General features: G+C 46.5%; 1 protein-coding gene across 4 annotated transcripts in view; it reads right to left on the reverse strand.

Annotated features, from left to right (window-relative positions):
* Positions 1–14,346: 14,346 nt before the first annotated feature.
* PKNOX1 (PBX/knotted 1 homeobox 1) overlaps positions 14,347–21,525 on the reverse strand; it is a 46,624-nt gene continuing 39,445 nt past the window's right edge. For all 4 annotated transcript variants that reach the window (XM_063344861.1, XM_063344840.1, XM_063344867.1 and 1 more), the window contains 2 exons: positions 20,795–20,967; positions 14,347–19,843 (listed from right to left, as the gene is read on the reverse strand). In XM_063344861.1, the coding sequence (XP_063200931.1) occupies positions 19,632–19,843; positions 20,795–20,967 (385 nt within the window). In that variant the 3' untranslated portion in view covers positions 14,347–19,631. The remainder of the gene's footprint in view (positions 19,844–20,794; positions 20,968–21,525) is intronic.

Raw genomic sequence — 21,525 nt, forward strand, 5'->3', positions numbered from 1 at the left:
GTGGGGTTTGGTGTGTTTGCTAGCAGTGCCTACCTAGGCACCGACGGTGGTGTAGCTGCTGCGAGTTGTCCTGGTCCCACCAGGGCTGGAGGCTGTCTCCACCATGAGAAGCTCCAGCCCTCTTGAGGGCTGGGGACAAGCCACTTCGTGGCTGCACCCTCCTGGTCCTCTCCACCCCTTGCAGGGAGGGCTGCGGACACCCCCCAGAGACCTTCCTTCTCACTCCCCAGCTCCATTTTGGGGCCAAGGAGGCAGCTTCTTCTTCTCCTCCCCGGGGGCGAGTGGGAGAGGCAGAGCCCTAGAGGAGCGATGAGGAGGGGAACGGGTGGGAGATGGCACCTTGGTATGTGAAAGATGGGGATCTGGGAAGGCACGGGCAGGAGGCACAGGATGGGACAGCTGAGGGCTGTGATGGGAAGCGGGTGACAAGGGGCTGGGTGGGTCTGGAACGGATCACTCCTGTAGCAGCAACTGGCCTTTGGAAAGCACCTTCCTCACCTCGAGGGGAGCTGGTGACACCAGGCATCTCGCAGATGGTCCTGTGGGAGGGGGCAGTGAACCAAACCCATTCAAGAAGTAAAGATACAGTAACTGGGAGAGGGGATATGGCTTCATCCCTGCAGCCTGTGACAGTCACATCACGAATACACATCCTGAGAGCTCGTTATCAAGGGGTGGAGGGGAAGGCGAGGGTTGATCTTAATTTTACTGTCAGAACATTATGATCCAGACACTGATGAAGGTCAGAAGAGCCATTTGCCATGGCTGCAAAAAACATAAACAAAAGCAGATGTGAAAGGAGGGCTGTGGGACCAAACTAAAGCACTGTTGAAACCCAGTTTGAGGGACTTGCTCTCAAAAAACGCGAAGAGCTTTGCGATCTTTCCATAGGCCTTCGCAGCTGCTCAAAGGGGATAACAATCAATTTTGATTTTGGCTTGCTGCTAAGTGGCTAGTCCATACTTTCAATCTAATCTAGTTTGCACGAGGCTTTTATTAAATTATAGAATGCTAAAGTATTTATATTTAGGAAGAGTGTCTCTGCTGTCTTTTGTTTCCTGAGTGACACAAGCTTTATCGGATCTTCTGCAAATTTTTGCTTGAGTAATAACTGTATTTGTCCAGAAAAAGTAAAAACTGATTAGCTCAACCTCATTGTATCGTATTTATTTTAGCATTTCTGTTGCAACCTGAAGGATATTAGTCCATGCATGTATTCCAAACTCAAATGTATAAGTCTTAAAGTGCCCCATAACTCCATGAAGCCCAGAACTGAGCCTGGATCTGGACCACTTTGGAGCCTGGGACATGCCAGACCCTTCGTGGTGCCCCTCGCTGCAGTATGTCCTCCTGTGCAGCAGACCTGGCTGCAAGAGAAGGAGCGGAGATTTGTCTCCACCACGTGTCACGTCTCTCTTTGCAGGGAGCCCCCCTTCACTGGTGGCTGGGACCCTGCTCTCCGACCTCCAGATCCCTTGTCTCCTATGCGAGTACCTCCATGGGACGGTTCTTCTCCCAAAGGCAGTTCATGAGTTTTAAGGTGTGAGACGACCCCTTGGGCTGCTCCAGAGACATGGGCACCTTCGAGGCGGTGACCTGCCCGAGCCCGGAGCCCACAGCCACCCTGCCCCAGAGACAGCCCCTCTAAGTGCACGTGGAAATAATTCCCTGCATGCTGGTCAGGTCTCTCCCGGGGGGTTAGGGAAGTTTTAGGGTGTCTGGGTTGCACCCCACAGCTTTGCAGCAGGAATGAGAGCTCCAGGCTGCTGCGGCGGGTGTGCGTGTGTGCAAACAGGAGCTTTAGACAGCTCTGCTTTTGGGCTGGCAGTACCGAGGCTGTGGGGGACAGGCCATGCTGGTGGGCTGACCGCTCCGAAACTGCGTGTGTTTATGGAAAAAATGTTCCATTACTGTGATCTTTGAACAGAATGCAGTATTCGATGAGCTTGAGCAGAATGGCTGCTGCCAGCGCTCACCTGGGCAGCTCTCAAAAACCAACCAGCTGAAACCCCAGCTGAGGGGCTAACAGCAGGGAACGACAGCCCAGGCTTCTGCTGCCCTCAGCCCCTTTGCAGCCCGCACGGCCCCTGCGGCTCAGCCCGAATCCCAGTGCTCCCAGTAGCAGCCGCAGCAGCAGTGCCGTGGGGCAGCGGCACCCAGCTGCAGGCAGGCTATGGGTCAGGCAGCTGCACGTCAGCGGAGGTGAAGTAACTGCTGAACAGTAAACACAAATATTTACGGTGGCTTCTGTACATTAACTAGGAATGTGGGAACTCATAAAGTTGGGCACAACCGTGGGATGTTTCGCGATTTCTCCGCCTGCCCCCCAGCAGGCACATGGGATGGTGGCATTGTCCTGGCCGGGGATGTCGGCGTTGCACCCGCTGTAGTTTGCCGCACACGGTGACACGGAGGATGCAAACGGGCCCTGCAGCATGCACCCCGGGCAGAGTGCTGCCTCACTGGCACCCCGGGGTGCTGAGAGGGACTGGTTGCTGCTATCGTGCCCACCGCATCTCCGGGGTGGAAAAGCCCTCAGCAACCAGTGGAGGAGGTTTCATTTGCCTTGTCTGCAGAAACCCACCCAGGACCTGGAAGCACGCGCCCGCACACAGCGTCAGCGGCAGCAGCGGGACAAAGAGCCCAGTGTTGTATCAGTCGTCCCTTCTCCTCGTGTCCCCAGGGCTGCCCGATAACTGGTCTTTCGAGTTCGTTTCCCTTCCCTGGACACGGAGATCTTATCAGTGTTCTCGTATCCGGTGAGAGGCGGCTGCCCAAGGGCGCTCGCCGTGCCCAGCGCAGCTCAGTGCTCTTGGGCTCTGCGGGGTGCCGGGACCCCACATGTCTGCCAGAGGAATGGGGATTTTCAGGCTTGAGGATATGTGAGAGGGTGGCAGGAGGAGGGTGAGGGCCGGGCAGCATCCCATCCTGCTTTCCGGAGCACACCACCAGGCTCCAGCGCAGGAGATGGACCCTGGTCCTGCAGCCTGGACCCTGGGTGCTTCTCCCAACACCTCCTGCTCCAGGCAGCGTGTGTGTGTGTGAGTACTCCCAAAACCTCTGCGGCTCTCCACAGTCCCATATGAGCTCATTAGTATGTTAGACCAAGACATTTTCACACTGGGGAGCGACTGGCGCTGGGGCAGCTCGGGCTGCCCACGCGGGTCAGGGCACACGGGTTATGCCCGCATGTGAAACCCATGCAAACCTCCTCCGCTGGGACACGTGGCCTTGGCTCCCTGCAGTTTAATCCAGAAGAAAACAGCCACGCAGGACCTAAAGTGCTTTAAACAGCGCGTGTCACACATGTGGCGTGGGAGGGCTGCCCTGCCCCGGGAAGCGGTGGGAGACAGGGATAAAACAGGTGCCCCATGAAGGTCCATGTCTAAACTCCGGCTCCTGAGGGGGAGCATCGCAGCTCCAGAGCTGGCTACCCTCCACCTGTGCTGCCTCGCTAGAGCTTTTATATCATTTTTCTTTCCCTCCGGATACCAGCATCTGTGCCCCCGGCAGCCTGAGAGGCGCAGGGGGGTGCTGACTCTTCAGAAACCCCGGCTGAAGTCTGCAAAGAGGGGCGTGGGGAGAGATGACAGACCTGCAGATGGCTGGGAGATGCCGGATTAGCCCGTAGTCAGACAGACTAAGCCAACACCACTAGCAAGATAAACATCTTGCTGGCCCTGCCCAGCCACCTTTTGTGTTACAGAGCCTTCCCCGCCTCCCCCCACCACTCTTTCATCATGGAACCACTACGGCGGCACATAAATAGAGGGCCCTGGCGGGCTGCAGGGCAACGACCGGAGACGCCGCTCAGGGTCCATCACCGCACACCAGCACCCGTCCTTCCCTCCGGCCGGCCACCCTGCAGGTAACCAGAGCCCCACGGCCACGGCCGAGACCCACAGGGACTTGACGTGGGGCAGGAGGGGAGCGCCTTGGCCAGCCCACGGCCTGGTTTGCCAAAACTGAGGGGGAGGTCAAACATTATCAAAAAGAAATTCTGTCCCGGAGCGAGCAGGGGGCTGTTCCCGCTGCCGCCACTGAATGACAAACTCCACGTTGTGGTTTTGCTGGAAATGGGCTCTGCTGAAGAAACCCGGTTTCTTTGCTAGGTGGGGTCAGAGGTTTCGGTGGTGAATGGGGCTGCCGGGGTTGGATAGAGGTTGGGGTGTGCAAAACCTTTGACTTAATGATGGCAGCGCCCTGCTCCCTCTGTGTGCGAAGCCCAGAGGAAGCGGGTGGCTGAGGCTGGGAGCAGCTGGGAGGGAGGTCTCGGTGTGGGGCTGTGGCAGGGAGAGCCTCACCGAGGGGCAGCCTCTCCACTGGGCTCCCTGCTGCCCCGCACAGCCACCGGCCCGCTGGGAACGGTGATAAAGTAACCGGTAGATTAAAATGTGTGAGTGAAATGAAGGGTCAGAACAGTGACTTACAGCAGGGATGAAGCAGAGTTACTGGTAACTTCAACAAACAAGAGTTTGTTTCAAAACCAGGAAGGCTTTAAAGTGAATTACTTGGTCCGGTCTCTCCTTTTTTCAAATTGAAGATGGACGGAGTTCATGCTTTCAAGTTGGTTTTTTTTTTCCATAGGGTTATGCAATTTGGAAATTTATTTTTTTTGTTTAAGAAGTCATTGCAAGTAGCTGCGTGCCTGCAAAAGTTAGGACTTTGGGGCTACCAAATGCACAGCACGATGGTCATGATATAATTGTAATCAAAGTTGGCATTGGGGCAGCCAGAGAAGTGACCCGGCTTGGAAGGACCCAGCGCGGGAGGGAAGCGAGAGTATTTAATAGAGCAGGACGTAAGGTCACTCAGGCAGGGGGAAGGGATCTGAAAGGCTGCCCTTAAAGAAAGGTAGTGTCTCGAAAAGCTGGCAGTTCAAAAAAAGAATCCTCAGCCTTAAAATAGAGGAGGGAGACAGCCTGAGCTGCCAGGCGGGGCTGTGCATCCTAGGGTGTGTGAGTGGAGGGGGAGGGAGCAGACGCAGGGAAGGGATTTCGTGCCTGTCAGTGACTCTCCAGTTGAAAATAGACGGAGGGAGGCGAAGAGCGGAGAAGAGTGCCCGGTAGCTGAAAAATCTTCCTTACAAAGCGAAGGCTTCACAAATTGAAAACAAGGGGCGAGGTGGCTCCCTCGGCTTCCCGCGAGGGAGCGAGGGGGCAGGAAAAGGCAGGCTGGGAGCTGCCGGCCGGCAATGGTGCAGCTGAGGGGCTGGGGGCCGGCACCCACACCTGCTCCGTGGGGGAGCAGGGTCCCGGTCGCAGTAGCGGCCACAGGACAAGCTACCAAAGAAAGAGAGCTCCCCTGAGCGCCTCATGTGTCCATGTCCGAATGTCTCCCAGGAGCAATTAGTCACTGAAAAGTAAATTAGTAACATCAATATAGGGGCGAACAAGCGCTGTTTGCTGGCCAGGGCAACCGTGCCAAAGCTCAGGGTGTGCTGCAATGTGGCCTTTGCTAACCCGGTGCCCACCTTGCAGCCCTCTGAGCACCTGGTGGGTGGAAGACACCTTGGTTGAGCCAGGAGGAGCTTTCGGGCACAGGACTCCATGATTTAGAGCAAACCACCCTGGTCCCAGCAAGCTGCAGCTGACCAAACCCATGGCTAGCGGGGATGTCAGGGACAGGCGGTTGCATCCCCCTCGCTTTAGACATCGGGGGGGGGTCCAGACCGTGGGGTTTTGCTGTGCCCACGTCCAGGTGACACCTGTGCCTGTCTCCTCCTTTCTCCCCCCAGCAGTATGGCTCTCGCCGGCCCCCTTCGCCTGTGGCTCGCCTGCCTCCTCCTCTGCAGTGCGGCCTCGAAACCCACCTGCGACCCCAGCGCCTGCCCCCCGTGCCCCGAGAGGGATGTGGAGGGGCCGACCCCCCCCACAGCCGGGGGCTGCTGCCCCCATTGCCCCCCACCCTGCACCTGCCCCCCTTACCTGGAGAGTGACTGCGAGATGCAAGGCTTCGCCAGCGGCCACGTCCCCGCCGGCCGCTCCTTCTACATCGACTTTGCCCGCAAGCTGTGCACTTGCCAGCCCGGCGGGGACATCACCTGCGTCCCGCTGTGCCCCCGCCTGCCCCATGCCTGCCAGGCCGTGGGCAGCCCCGTGGCCGACGGCTGCCCGCGCTGCGTCTGCTACGACGAAGAGGAGATGGCGGTCCCCGCCGGCACCGTCACCAGCCAGGGGACACGGATTTGCACCTGCCCCCCCCAGGGGGGACGGCTGCAGTGCAGCGGGGGCGAGGGCAAGGAGTGAACCTCTTCTCTCAGCCGGCCCAGGGCAGGAGGACGGGGGGGACCCTCCGGCAGCAGAAGGCTTTCTGCACCTTGGGGACATCCTCGCTGAAAAGGGTTAAATGCTTCAAACTGTCCTGGAGGACTGGGTGAGGAGCGGTGCCATACCGTTCCTCGGGCGCTAGAGAGATGCCGCATTGTATATGTCATTTATAAACCAGGGCAAAGCATCTATCGGGGGTGAGCTTTCTTTGATGTCACGTTTGTTCCATGGCGGTGGGCTAGGAGGGCTTAGATTGCTGCTAGCATGTAACCGGAACAAACACAGTTATTTATTTATTTGTAAGATGATTGTGCTTTTGTATGTGTTTATGTTTATAGAGTGCGTAGATAGCACTACGTAAGCCAACTCGCTGGATAAACTTCCTCCCAGGATCCAGGTTTTCGCTTCCTGTAATTCCATCAAATTCGAAGTGGTGGGACCAAAATCAGATGGGCTGACGTCCCCCTCTCCAGGCTTTTTTTAAAGTTGGGAGTGGGTTAGCGCATGGCTCTGTTCTTAGGAGGAGGCAAACGCCTCTCATGCCTCCACCCTCCCGAGCAGAGCCTTAAAGGATGCTGGCAGTCAAGGGTCAGTCCTTCACAGACGCCTGGATGAAGCGGTTACCCAGAGCTGACCCCGTCGTCCGTGTCCCGGTTCAGCGGGAATACCCCAAATTGCATGTCAGTGGCTGTGTCCTCCTCACTCTTGGTCTCCCCTTGCCGCTGCTGGAGCCACAGCATATGGCAGAACTCCATCTTCTGAATGCTTTGACATACATAAATATATACACACATACATATATATATGTACAGGGAGACTGTATTAAAAAACACAGCTTCATCAGGCTGAGAAGTTAACAAGTGTTAATTGTGTTCCTTCAAGGCATTGAATAAAATCAATTTTACCAATAAACTTTTGGGAACTTTACTGATAAGCACGCATATACTTTCCTCCTGCACTAACTGGTGTTACTTGGGCCAGGCAAACTTCTCTCCAGCCCCCTTGTCCCTAGGTATACCTGGAAATATTAAATGTGCCCCTGGCTTCTTTTCGTATTCCTCTCTAATGCTCGGTCTGATGCTGGTCGACTGCAAAAAAACAGTGAGCAGATGAAATTCAGGTGAAGGGTTGGGAAAAAGTTGGAGGGAATGGGCAAATTTGCTTCTCAAGATGAAACGAGGGTCCCCATCTATTGGAGCTGTTGGATGCTGACGCTGCCCTGGGCTCTGGTGAGCTCTGCCAGAGATGTTAGAGCTCAGCGTGTCCAAAAAATCCGCTGCACCTCAAAGCTGGGCCTGGGGAATACGGGCATTTGAGTGGCTGCACTGTCCCCCTCCATATGGCCACCCCACCAGTGGCCCTTGGCTGGTAGCGGGCTGGGACCCCCAGCATGGACTTTTCCCAAGGCTGGAGGGCTCTCGGGGACTAAATGGGCCATGCTGGTTCGGGAGCTCGCACCGGGCAGTTTGAGAGCACATGAAGGGGACGTGCTGGGGACATAAGGGGATGTGTTTTATGTGCAGCTGGGATACCTCCTTGCCCTGGTCCTGCACTGTCTGCTGCAGGGACAGGGAAAGCAAGGGAGCAGGAGAAGAGGAGGATGCCTTTAACAGGGAAAACATCCCCCCTCAGGCTCCTGACCCACACCTGGCAAGCTCCCCATCCTGTCCCTGCTGGTGGGATGACTCTTGTGGCCACCACTTGCCCTGCTGATCCGAAGCACTCAGCAATTTCGCCTCCTGCCTGTATGATTTGCAGAAAACCGCAGTGAAGTGGAGAGCTGGCCTGGGTGAGGAAGAGCGCTCACTGCAAACCCAGAGGGGACATGGCCTCGCAAAAGCAACCGCGCGCTCCCTCCCGCTCCCCTTGGAAAACCACAGGAGGCAGCAAGTCAAGTCATCTTGGGGCAGTCAGCAGCTTCTGCAGCGCTTGCTTTGCCATTCAGGGTTGAGAAACCCCTCACTTGCGATAAGGAATACGGTTGGGAAACACCACCTCTTCCCTTCCCCTGGTTTCCTGAGGTAGGTGTTATTAGAGAAGGCAGACAGTGACTTCGGACGTAAACCAACGTTGAGCTGCCATAGTGGACATTCAGCTCTTCCACCAGGGATTTTTCTGCAGCCAAGCCACGGGGAGGGGGTCAGAAATTGCCTTCCCCGAGCATCCAGGGTGCCCGAGCCTCCATGTGCTCTGTGCTCCTGGTCCATCTGGCTGCCAGGGCTCCCCAGCTCCACATATGTCCTGCCCAGCTCCCAGGGGATGTGGTTCTGTCACCGAGAAGGGCATTTTACCCGGCATCCCTTCCTCCTCCGCTCTTCTCCATGTGCTTGAAAAAAAATCTTTATTAAGGTTAAAGCTCACTGTCACTTCTCAGACCAGATACCAGACAGCCCGTGCTGCTGCTGAAGCCAGCAGTGCAAGAAATTCCTTGCATTACAGGTCTTAATTACCTGTTGTCCAGGTATTTACAAATAGCTGAACGAATCAGGAAGAAATTCTTTCCTGTGAGGGTGGTGAGAGACTGGCTGCCCAGAGCAGCTGTGGATGCCCCGTCCCTGGCAGTGTTCAAGGCCAGGCTGGATGGGGCTTTGAGCAGCCTGGTCTGGTGGGAGGTGTCCCTGCCCATGGCAGGGGGGTTGGAACTGGATGATCCTTAAGGTCCCTTACAATCCAAACCATTCCATGATTCTATGAATTCACATCTTGTATATGCTTGCAAGGCGTGAGCATCTTAGTCCATGGGGTTACCTCTCGTTTGTGTTTGCCAAGCATTTAAGGAAATCAGGATGGGTTTTGCAAGCAGGTAGTGATTGTTCGAAGGGAGTCACGAGCGATTTGGGCAGACTCCTTGTCGCCTGGGGAGGGTGGTGGGCTGCTGGGGTTGTTTATCCTTTGTCACGCATCTTATCTGTCCCACCGCTTCCCCCCTCCTTGTGTGACTGATAACCTTTGAACAGAGAGAATGACCGACAGACAGCAATCCCTGAATAATAGTGGTTTTGTGTGAATGCTCTACATACTGGGTTAGCATGGGAACAAGGAGGAATTATTCTTCAAATATCTATGCAAAAAAAGTCCCCGCCGGCTCCTCTGCAAGCTGCCCATTGGAGGTGGTGAACACCACCTTCTGGCTGCCACCATCTCTGATCCGAGGATAGCTTGCACCTCTAAGCCTCTGCCTGGAAGCCTCACAGGATCTCTGTCTGCATTTCAGGACACCGAAATGAATAGCCGCACGATGTTACTTTTCCCCTGACCAGCTGCGGCAGCACAGGGAGAGAAGAGAAACCCTACTCAAAGACAACGCACACTTCAGTTGTCAGAATCTATTCGTCAAAGTTTAACGTCTTGGCTTTTAGCGTGCTTTATTCGAATGGGTGTTGTCCTGGATTCTCCTGTATTAATCCCCCGTGTGCTCCTCTACATTTTGGACACGGTATTGCTGATATTGTTATTTATATTTTCCCAGGTCAGATTTTCCCCACGGCCTGGACGACGGCGTAGTGCTGTGGCCACCCATTCGCATGGTCACTGCACCTTTGCCTCCCAGCTGGGCATGTCTTCACAGGTAAGGAGCCGTACACGTTTCTGAAGTGCAAAGCAGCACACAAACTCTTGGGCATCCCTAAATTAGCCCTGAAAATCAAGTCAAAAGCTGAAATTTGCAAGTCCTAAAAATAACTCACTTTACATACAGCACGATCAAGCCTGGGGAGGTTGGTGGTGTTCTTCAGCGTCCCATAACTTTGTAAAAGATCACTGCGGCTGCTTAGTTATTTGTGGAACTGGGAGGGCCTTTCTTCATTGTATTAATGATTGAATAATTGATTTAAATAGAACCATTATTTTGGGCATCAATCCTTTTAGCATGCCGTCTCGGGTCCTGCCTCACGAGGCTGTAAAATACCAGGGTAAAATATCGGTGAGTGAAAGCCCGTTAGGAGATGTCCTTTCGGCACAACTATACCCAGTGCCAAGATAGCGTTCGCCGAAGTCCTTCTGCCTTTCCCGACACCCTGCCAGAAGAAGTCAATTCCTTTTGGGTGGGTGACCCAACAGCTTTATCCTCCCTGCTGCTCCGCTCCCCCAGCCTGCAGGTGGCTGCCTGTCATTTTGTCTAGGAATTACGGTCTTAAATTATCAGAAATCCTGATCCCGTGGCAGGTTCCGCACTCGTGATTTCCGATCAGGAGAACACGGCAGAGGTTTCCTAGAGGATCCCCTAATTTAACTAAACTGCACCCACTCAGCGTTGGTAACGGACTGACCACATTCCCCTAGAAATAGTTTTTCATCAAAATTCGGGGGCAGGGAGGGAGGTAAAATCTGACGCTATCTATCTTTCCAACCTGTTCCTTATAGGAAATTTTAAGTGTACGCAGTTGCCCTGACAAGGTACTAACCAGCAAATGGCACAAGGATGAGAACTAAACTCGCATACGCAAATGTGACAGGGACAACATGAAAAGAAAAATAGTATGAAGTGAAAGTTGACCTGCAGCAGGACATCGAGCCAAAGCAGATTTTTAAAACGAGACTTCTTCCCACATCCCTTTGGTTCAATATCACAGCGAAAAATCACGGAGGTATTTTAGAAGAAAGTGCCAACAATATTGCTGGGTAATAAGAGAAGTCCCAAGTGTTAGATGTTCTCTGCCTTGCGAGTAACAGCCTTTCCTTCTTCCGTGTGGGTGGGCAGGGGGGAGCAAAACATGTAGATGTGCTGTTTAAAACAGATGTCCTCCAGGAAGAGCAGAAGAGCTGACACTTGGGTTACCTGAGTCGGAACTACAGAACAGCAAGAAAGGGGCCGCATAAGGAAGAGGAGCTGCTGGTAAGGAGTTTCGGGGCAATCCCAAAATATGCACACTTGATGCCGTATATATTTTGCTTCTGAAATTTAAAGCAGAAATGGATTTTTCTGACCATTTATTAACTGCAACATCTTTAAATTAAGGATTTGCACGGTCTAATAGGGAGGGGGTTTGCACGTTTCCCTAAGGTGTGCATATTTTGTGAAGCAGAGAATTAAAATATGCGTATTTCTATGCCTAAGACCTTCCACTGGGGCAAACACATTATTAAAAAAGCATGTACGTGACAAAAATGACACACACTCACTTGGGAAAATAATGTACAAATTGTTTTAGGTCTAAAGTGATTGAGCTGTAACGTCGTTCCTCTGTGCTAGGGACAGCTTATTTTTAGTTACCATTCCAATACTGCATTCATAGCAGCATCCACAACTCAGTTCTGTAAAGTTACTGGGCTTTTTCCAGCAAAGCTGGCTTTGAATCTTGGAGCGATGTGCGGAGTCGTTATTCAACACAATTCACCATTCAAAAGCTGAAGAGACACAGGGGAAAGTCTAGGGTACGTCATCAAGGATTAATTGTTGCCAGCTTTCAAAGAAAAAAAGGGGGAAGGAAAAAAAAAAAAAAAGAACAGGAATACTAAAATGGTTGTTTGAAAGCAGAATGGAGGATTTCAGAGGAAAATCATTTATGTGGCTACTTAAAGCCTCACTTTGTTTACAAGTGAGTCAGGAGCAGTGTTTCCCCCCAGCACCTGCCGAGGCAGCGCAGGTATCAGCTAACAAACGCCAACTCAGTTCCTCAGAATCGCTGAGTTTCATTTGATGACACAAATTTTTCAAGAGCTTTCAGGTCTGAATCCAGCTGTACTACTGGGTGAAGAAAGTTAATCAGAATCAGCTGTGCAAAATAGTACTTTTTTGTGTCCAGAAAAAAAAAAAAAAAAAATCACCCTCTTGTTCCAGTATACAACACAGTGAGACACCAGTAATGGAAATATTCTCTCTCCTTCCCAGCCTTAATTTGGATCTTGGAAAAATCAGTACCTGTGCAGTAATTGCTCATGTAATCACACATATAATTAAAGTCCCCTTTGCACCAGTCTCTGCTGAAAGCAAGCAGTCTAAATCTTAAAGACCAAACAAGGTTATACATTGAGCTGCGCAGAAATGTATGGCAAAGAGGATTTGATGAACGTCAAGAGAGTCTCCGTGGTTTGTAGCTCACAGCGAAAGGCTGCAGGGACACAACAAAAATGACACACAAGTCAATCACGAATTTCTTAAGTATGATCTGCGTATTTTTCACAACTATTAAAAAAATATAAGTTTAAAAATGCTTGGATCTTAACAAAAATTGTCTCTAAATTAAATTTTATTTCCACATTCACATTTAGTAGATGCATCAGTCCCTGTTTAGGATTCGGCGACCAACTTAACAAAAAGGGTGCTAGGAATAACAGTCAGGAGTAGGACCACGGGCCTGATCTTCTGACTGGTGCGAGTAGTGACGCAGAAGTCCAAAGACCAACAGAGATGATAAATACCCATAGGAGCTTTTCTCCAATGACTTCATAAACTCTAGATCACAGTTGCATCACGAAGAGAAACCAAACCTGACCTACGAAGCTCACATTGGTTTCAGATTTTAGTAGGGTATCTAAATGATGGCTTGTAATTTCATTTTGGTGGTTTTTTTTTGTTTGTTTTTTTTTTTTTTTTTTTTTTTTTTTTTTTTTTAAATACACCACAGGCTCAATCCTACCTACCTTGCGCACACTGAACTTGCATGAATTTAAATACGGATTTTGAATAAGTAATACATTACCTAGTATGTGTCCCAGCCTTCTCTGTTACTTTTTGCAGAGCCCTCATTTTACACGGCGCGTGGAGTTTACTTTCCCTCGTTTCAGCATTGAGGATATTGCTCTAGTTTTCCACAAAGAGCGGTATTTAGAAACAGCCCTAAAATTGCATACTGAAGGAGTGCTGCTTTGTAAACAGGTGCTCCACAAGAGCAAACGGGCTCATCAGTTTCTTATGACTATCCTTCTAATTCCTGTAATGCCTCCTTGAAGAAGGGGGGGATTCATCTTCCAGGGGAATTTGAAACCATTGGACTAGGAATACACTACACTGGACGTAATTTAGGTGAAAAAAAATCTGCTTTACAGGGTTTTTTTGCTTGGTTGTTTATTCTCTTCAAAGTAAGGAAAAAATTGCTCCCTGGCAGCAGTAGAGCTAAAACTATTTCCAACAATATCACCAAGAGTTATTCTCAGGCACTCATTTAATGTCAGACAAAGAAATGATCAAATGTCTAGAACACATGCTACTCAGTTAATCACAGATTAACCCTTTAAAAATAAAATAAGATTCCAAATCCTCAGGGACATGTTCTGGAGTAAGTAAAAACCTGTAAAAAATTTTGGCAGGGCCCCATGAGGCTGTACCAGCCGCAGCCAGCGCAGTGCCACGCAGGGCGCCTTCAGCCAGCTGCCCTGGGCTCAGGGCTGTACCGTTTGGGGATCACACCTGGATGTCACCATGCCAGGTGCTGGGGACGCAACAGTAGGAATAAATAATGCTCCGGTGCTAAGCAGAAGCACATTTGATCTTCAGAGCACCATGTCTGTCTTCATCTTTGCTGAATAAGACTCGTACACGCTGGACGGAATAGTTTTGAGTTTCCTGCTAGAGAGGAATCGCTATCTTGTAACAAAAAAGCTGCTCATTTCATGAAGATTTCTGATCTAGTAGAACATGGCAATTTTACAAATCTGGCTAAGCAGTTAACACACGGGGCCTGCACAGGGGGCAGTCTCTTCAAATAAGTCGCTACCATATATGGTTGGAACCATTATTGAAAGTTTGATGTCCATGCCATTTTAATTAACAATACTGGAAGAACAACAAAAAAAATCCCAAAGTCACACGCAGTATGGACTATTTGCCTGCTAATTCTTTCATCGAAGCTGCTCCTGCATTACAAAAGTGTAATAAAAATCCCCATAATGGTAAGAACTAGTAAACATTTTTCTTCATTTGCATAAACAAGAAAACCCAAACAAACAAAAAGGCTGAGGATTGTCCCTGGCCAAGAACTGGTTAACTAGCTCAAAACTATGCTCAAGATTTCTTGAAAACATATTTGTCTTTCAGCCAAACAATACTGTTAATGTTAAAGTAATGTAAATGCTTCGCTTTAAAAGTGTGCTTTTTCAGTTCACAGAGAACAGTAGTGTAAAGTAAATCACCCATGAACCATATTCTGATTTTTAATTTTATCCCTTGATAGATCAGTTGCTTCAAAATCCCTTAACAACCAAGGAAAAAAAAAAGTTACAGGGTTCACATTTTAAAGATTGTCAATTGTACAGACCAAATGTTGCTAACCCAGGGAAAGATTTACGAGCGACTTCTGTCACGACCCGAAAACACTGGATTCTATTAACACGAAGTCAGTATCTTTGTAGTAGCCTACAAGGTTGGTAAGGCATTTCACTGCTTTCTCGCACCTTGCTTTTCTCTGGCAAAACCAGCTGTGATCACTCAGCAGGTCCTAAAGAACCAAGTCACAGAAAAGGAACAGATTTTTATATTTCCAGGTGACAAGAATTAACAAATAACATGATTTAGGTAACCACTTAAAAGCACATTAGTGCCAATTTCACTACGCTTTACACTGGATGATCAAGTTACTTTTAGGACCTAAAAATTAAACAACCCAAAACCTATTTGAAGGAGGTTAGCAAGCCAAGGGTGGGGAGGGAAGGAACCCACACTGAGCTTGAGTTTGGCAAAACCAACCTGCTTTACTGTTCAGCTACACTGAACAGTGAAGAGCAAAGTGTACTCAGCACAAGGCTGATGATTTGATCATTTGCACGCTACAATTAAACCTGCATTTTCATGGATATGCTCTGTTTTTTGGAGGTGGAGAGAGTTTGAATTTATTATTAGGAAACCAAAACATTTCACTCAATTGTTTAACATGCGAGACTTCCATGAGGGAATGAAGGTTAGTTACATTTCCAACAGGATTTCAAAACTACATTTTGCCTATTCAACTCTAAAAACTAAGCTGAATATAAGGCTGAAAGGTTTAAAAGACTAATCAAAGTAACAGAAGTCAAAGACAGTAACAATACAGCACCTAAGAATGGGTAATTCACACATTTTTGACATTTATGTCTTGCATAGACAAATACTTATTCATTTTTTTTCTCCCAAGACGACTCAGCTTCAGAAAATATATCTTCAACCAACTTTAATTACAATTAAATGCACGTGTTCCGATTTTTCAAAATACCAGGATGTTGTGGGGGTTTTTTTGTTTGTTTAAGTGCTACAAGTCTAATGGTTTTATGAAACTACCATCCCTTGGAAAGGCTTTGTTTCATCCTCTGGGCTGTCAAGTTCATGAAGTCAGGAAGCGGAACTGCCTTCTAATTCTTTTTCCATGTGATTAGAGAAATGAATAGATACATTATTCATGCATTGTCTTTGTGGCCCTACTCCACTAGAATATTCATAAACCTGAAGCTACTTTCTAAGAACGGGAACCGGGAACTAATTCCTCAGTGTAGGTCTGCCTCCTGGCCATATTTTTGAGCATCAAAACGATAGGTGGTGCACACCAGGTCAACACAAATTCCTGCCATTCTAAGCCCTTCGTCTATACCGTGGTTTCCACTGGAAGAAAACCTCGGTATGCAGGGAAGATAAAGTTGAGGGCTCTCCAAAAAGTTCCTAATAGTGATCAGGGACCAGAACAAGGAACTGATTCTTTTGCAGGTAAATGCAGCCCGACATGCAGCCTCACGGAGTTTCCCCGAGGTCAGCAGGACTCCACTTTGACCCAATATCCAGATCTAGGAAATTCTCTGCAGGGCCAGAGCCATGCCTGTCAATTATAAATGTCTTTCAACATGATTATTTTTTTTGGAACAGTCATTTAAAAATATATCCTGATCAATTTGGAATTGATTTACAAAACCCGCAATGTTTCTAAAGTTAAAGAACAACAGGAAATTGCATTGCCTGTTACAGAAATCTTGGAAAAATTGGCCTGAGAACCCCGTTTTGGGTTAATGATCAAGATTACATTGAAAACATTTTAAAAGTTTCAATAATCATAACTGCAGAAGAATTACATTGATTTAAAAAAAACAAATTAGTTCTATTGCATATGACCATGACTTTAATTGGGGTCAGGAGGTGGGGTGGGGGTGAGGGTATGGTAATTATATATGGGTTTAAAATTAGGTCCCCTATAAAAACATTTTAACTAATGTAAACACGTACCTTTCCTGGATAGTGATGCTTTACTTAAACCAGCAATCTTTTTTACACAGCAAAAAAAGAAGGATACTGCTTTTTTTTCATTTGGGTGTTCGGGGTTTTTTTGTGTTTTTTTTTTTTTTTTTTTTTTTTTTTTTAAATCGTGAGAAGAGCAAGCACTTCTGTGCAGCTCATACCCACTACAGAATTCTCACTGAGTTAAAAGACAAGGTTTGAGTTCCATATATTAAGCAATACCTTTGACTACATTGGTAAAGCCTTTTCAGTTTTAGGAATTCACGTCCCTATGTTTTTATGTTTCTAATTTGACAGTAAAACTATTCCACGTTCTCCCTTTCACAGTACTTCTGCATGTAAGGTGGGGGGAATAGAAAAAGCTAACCAGGTAGTGATTTCTTTCTGAAAAATAAACTTTCAGAAGTTTTCAAACCCTGATGCCTGGTTCTTTCCAATTGAGTTCCAAGTGGCGCACAAACTACGTATTCCTGGATCCTCTTCCAGCCAGCTGTATACCCTCTCTCTTTTTAAGATCTCAATTCTCATAGTTTTGAAGTGGGGGCAAATGCCCACTGCCACATTATCTCCAAACCACACAAGTTCTTTGCCCATTTTGGTTTACCCTTCCCTTCACTGCTGGCTACTCGCTGCCCCAACAGATCTGCTGGCTCAGCTGCTTCCTAGACTACCTCAGGGCACACTGGGGAAAGCTCTGCTGGTATATCCAAGGCAGCAACAACTGGTCAGGGAGGAAAAGGAGACAGTGAGAAATGGCCTGTTTCTCCAGCATAGGTTGATTTGGAAAAGCATGTATTTGTCCATAGGCCTGTACACACTGAGAAGTAGACTATTCATCTGCCTACATTCCAGAAGGACAACAATTAATGCATTATTAAATATGAACAAGGGTAGCTGAATAAAAATCCCAAACCAACAAATAAAACCTACGTAAAACTACGTAATGGAAACTGTGGGGGTGATGAAGCACTTATGGAATTAAATGAAAAATAACTAAAAAGAAAAATACAGAATCTGTCTCTCAGTTCTAGTCATCTCAGGTATCCTTTGTAGAAGCAGTAGGTCAAATGTTTCCAGAAGAGCATGATTTGTATATGATAGCTGTCTTTTGAAATGTTTTGGGGTCAAACTGAATTTGACAATAGCTTTTGAGATAGTTATGCTATGTCAACGCCCTCCTAATTAAATCTTTCATCATTCATCTACTATGCTCTTTAACAAACATGGCACATCAGTGGCAAAGCAGAGAAGTTAGAAGAAAACACATTCTTTAGAAATTACCACTCCAGCTGGAGTAGATCATTACAGCATTTGAACTAAGAAGCAAGATCCTCAGCCAGGAATAAGCGAAAGCCATAGCAGAAACACCACTTGTGTTGAGCAAAACCCAACGCCAATTTTTCAAAACAGCTACTAGTCACTGAAAACTAGTATTATTCTCCATGTCTGTATGCCAATGCTACTGACATTTCTTTCCGAAGTTTTTCTTCATATCAACTTATATTTGCCTTGGAAGACAACCTTTAAAGACCACCTTCCAACCATTTAAGCATGTTAAGTACATGCGTTAATCCTACTGAAATCAATGGGACCTAAGCACATGCCTGAGTGTTTTCTGAAGCAGAAATTAAGTATTCAATTAAATATTTGCATCTGTCAAAGGGCTTTGTTCAAATACAATGTCTAAAGATTCTAAAAGCTAACATCTTTTTCCGTGTCACATTAGAAATGCAACTAGATTTGCCCTAAATCAGAAGGATGTTCTGGCTTTGATCTAACTCAAAACATTGTCACAAATGGACAGGGGGAACAGAAGACATTGATCTCACCATGAGACTCGTGGAGTCTGTTACTTGTACTTAACATGGGGAAATACAAAAGTTCCAAAAGTAAGTGTTCATGGATAAGCAGACAGAGTCCAAACTTTGGGGAAAAAAAGAAATGAACTCTTACCACAAAAATAAGTGTTTTCATCATTAGCTCTTAGTTTTTAAACGACACACAAGGATTTTCTACTCTAATAAAGCCTGCTGTATATTCCGGTAGTAACCTTCAGATCTGAAGAAATTTTATATAAATCCATAAGTTATATTTTTGTATAGGGGAAAATATTTCAAATGCAATAAAATAGCAGAGAAATAGCAGAATTCATGACTGTATAGTAGGCAGCTTTTCATTTTTCAGATTCAGTTGTACAAACTATAAACTGTTAAATTTCTCTAATAACTGGAAAAGTTGTGGGTATTTGAATTTACTTACCTGAATACTCATTTAGCAAATATCTTCAGATACAAGTCTAGATACAGAGTTAACGTAATTTGAATATTAGTTTACACATAATATAAATCAATGTTTGACAATATCAAAATCCCATCAAACAGTGGGCCCTTCTTATGCTATTATCAAATATAGTATATCACTGTGGGATAGCTGAGAATCATAGAATGCTAGCATAGGCTTGTTTATTAAATTTGGTCAGTTTTCAGACCTTCCAAATAGGAATACTAAACATTTATTTTTCCCCTCTGGAAATTCTTTTTTTTTTTTTTCCTCCTGCTTAATACAGTCGTCATCCCAATTCCTAGTGAATTTATAAAAATATTTTTTATCCAATAACCCCGGCAAGGTAAAAATAGGAGTTTTTATAGCAAATGATAAACAGGCTCACGGACTATGAGAGAAACTAAACTTATTTAAATTGCCATACATTCGCTACTGAATCACACATCAACATTTTCTTTTTTGTGTGTGTTGCTGTCCACCTCAGACTAGCAGTTTTTAAGGTGCAGAAGCATCTTTCAAATATATGCATCTAACTTAATGATCAAGTCCACACGCTAGTGTCACATGCTTTAAATTTACATCACCTGCCCATCAAGAGCTGTGTTAAATAACAGCACTAATCGAAACTGCAGAATTCTTTAGAAATTGCAGCACTTCCAATTCATAGAACAAAGGGGTGCTTATGTGGTTCTTTATATTACTAGATATAATTTTCTGAAATAAGAAAAGGAAAATAAATGAAAAAACACATTTGAAAGAAGTTGCTGCACCTGCAAAAACACTCTTTAAGCTTACTATGAAATACAAAAAAGTGCACCCTTCTATATCTACATATAAAACATATTAGAAATAAAACTTGTGTAAAATGTTTGCTGTGCAAACTATAAAAACAGTCAGTCAGTCAGTCCATTCTTTTTCCTAGACATTTTGTCACACTCTCTTGCTTCCTACTGCAGAGAATCGCTGTTATCCAAGACCAGCCCACTGATATTTGTTGTTGAGAGATCTCCTCCATCATCTTCACCGCTGTCTACAGACTCATCCTCACTTTGCCCTGCCATCATAACTTGCTGAACAGCCAAAGTAGCACCATCGGATGACAAAGATTGGAGACTGTCTACATTCATGTTGACTGGAGCTGTAATTGTTACAACAGCACCTGGAGAGGCACAATCATAGTACTTTAGCATCTTTCTTGGTTTCTAATTTTAAGTAATACGTATTTATATAAAACAGAGTTTGTTTCTAATCAACAGGAAGAAAACCTAAGGAACTAAATTAAAACAAAAGCTATATAGGTTGTCAAACACAGAATTAAGTTGGCCAGGAATCTTAAACTTAACTGCGTTATGGACCCCCATTACAGCAATTCTCCAATCCGGTCATCACAAGACCATTTCTGCAAAGTATTCCAGTTTAATTAATTGCAAAAAAAAATGGGAGCATTCATAGAGATTCAAGGTGACTTAAATGGATACAGCTGTTGTCAGATCCAGTGGAGGCTGAGGAAAAAGTTGCTAAAACCAGAAAGGAATAAAGCAGCAGGACAGAAGGGATGGTCCTGAGATTAAAGCAGTTGTGTACCTTTCTTAAATTGCATTTATTTGTTTGATCTGATGCTAAGGAAGTTACTTCAGTCAAAGTCTTTGGCGGCTCTCACATATCTCTGCTTCTCAATGTTCTACTTGAAACATGAGGCATATATAGAATTGCAGATGCTCAGCCCCTCTAGCAACAGCAAAATGAATGTGAACAGGATGTAACTGAATGACGTAACTGAAACTGCAGTCCAATACTGCGAATCAAACAGAATGCTACTGACATGCACGTGCATATTGAGAGAACTCAGTTGCACATCTAACCTTGTTCTGCTGTTCCATGACCTTTGAAACAAAAGCAACAGTCTCTCAAAATAAATTCCAATAGAATATCCCCCCAAAACACTGATACTTTTTAAAGAGGGAGAAACTGACACATTATATTTTTCCAGATTAACACATTTATACTGAAATATCAAGAAGTCCTCCTCCCCCAAAAAGCATCAAACCCTTAATTTCCCAGTTACAGAGGAATTAACTTCATTATCTGTAGTTTAGCCAGTTCTCCTTACCATCTGACATTGTGAGCTCGTTCGATTGCTGCTGAGCAACTCCTGAGGCAATGGAGTCAGGCCAGAACCTCTGAACCGGTCGGTTCTGAGCTGTTTTCTTCTTTGTTTTGGGAGTTTCAGAACAACTGGAATCCAACATTGGCTGAAGAATTCGCCTTCTAGCATTGATAAACCTAAACACAATTGAAGACAAGAAATACTTATCACCAGCTGGCTGTAAAATTATCTCTCAGATTCACAAAGTATACAATGAGGAAAAAAAACTAGGAATAGAAAATCTTCTCCCTATCAGCTTGGCTTGACATCCGTTTTAATGTGTAAAACTGCTCCCAGAACACTGTCATCCTTTGATTTTGGCAAACTAGCTAAGAAAGTACTTCTATCATTTTGTTGCTAGCAGCATTTTTTCCCCCCACCTCAGAAGGGGAAATTCTCCAGACAGCATGACAGATGTACGTTTCAAGATCTTATTAAAAACTAAGCACCAGAAAACTTGCTGACAGCACAGCTCAGAAAGCTGATACTCCCCTCATTACGGTTCAGCTAAAATCTAGCCCCTGCCTAACCTAGTTTACTTGGTCTGGTTTCATTTACCTCCTTAAGCTCCTGCATTACTTATTTTATAGGCTCTCTGGCTTTTCAAGGTCTGGTTCCTGATGCAGGAGACAACAGCAAACACATTTTTCAGATCTTTCCCAATTCCTTTTGGTTCCCTGATATACACTTGTTTA

The sequence above is a fragment of the Chroicocephalus ridibundus genome, chromosome 1, assembly GCF_963924245.1.
Source record: "Chroicocephalus ridibundus chromosome 1, bChrRid1.1, whole genome shotgun sequence".
NCBI classification, from domain to species: Eukaryota; Metazoa; Chordata; class Aves; order Charadriiformes; family Laridae; genus Chroicocephalus; species Chroicocephalus ridibundus.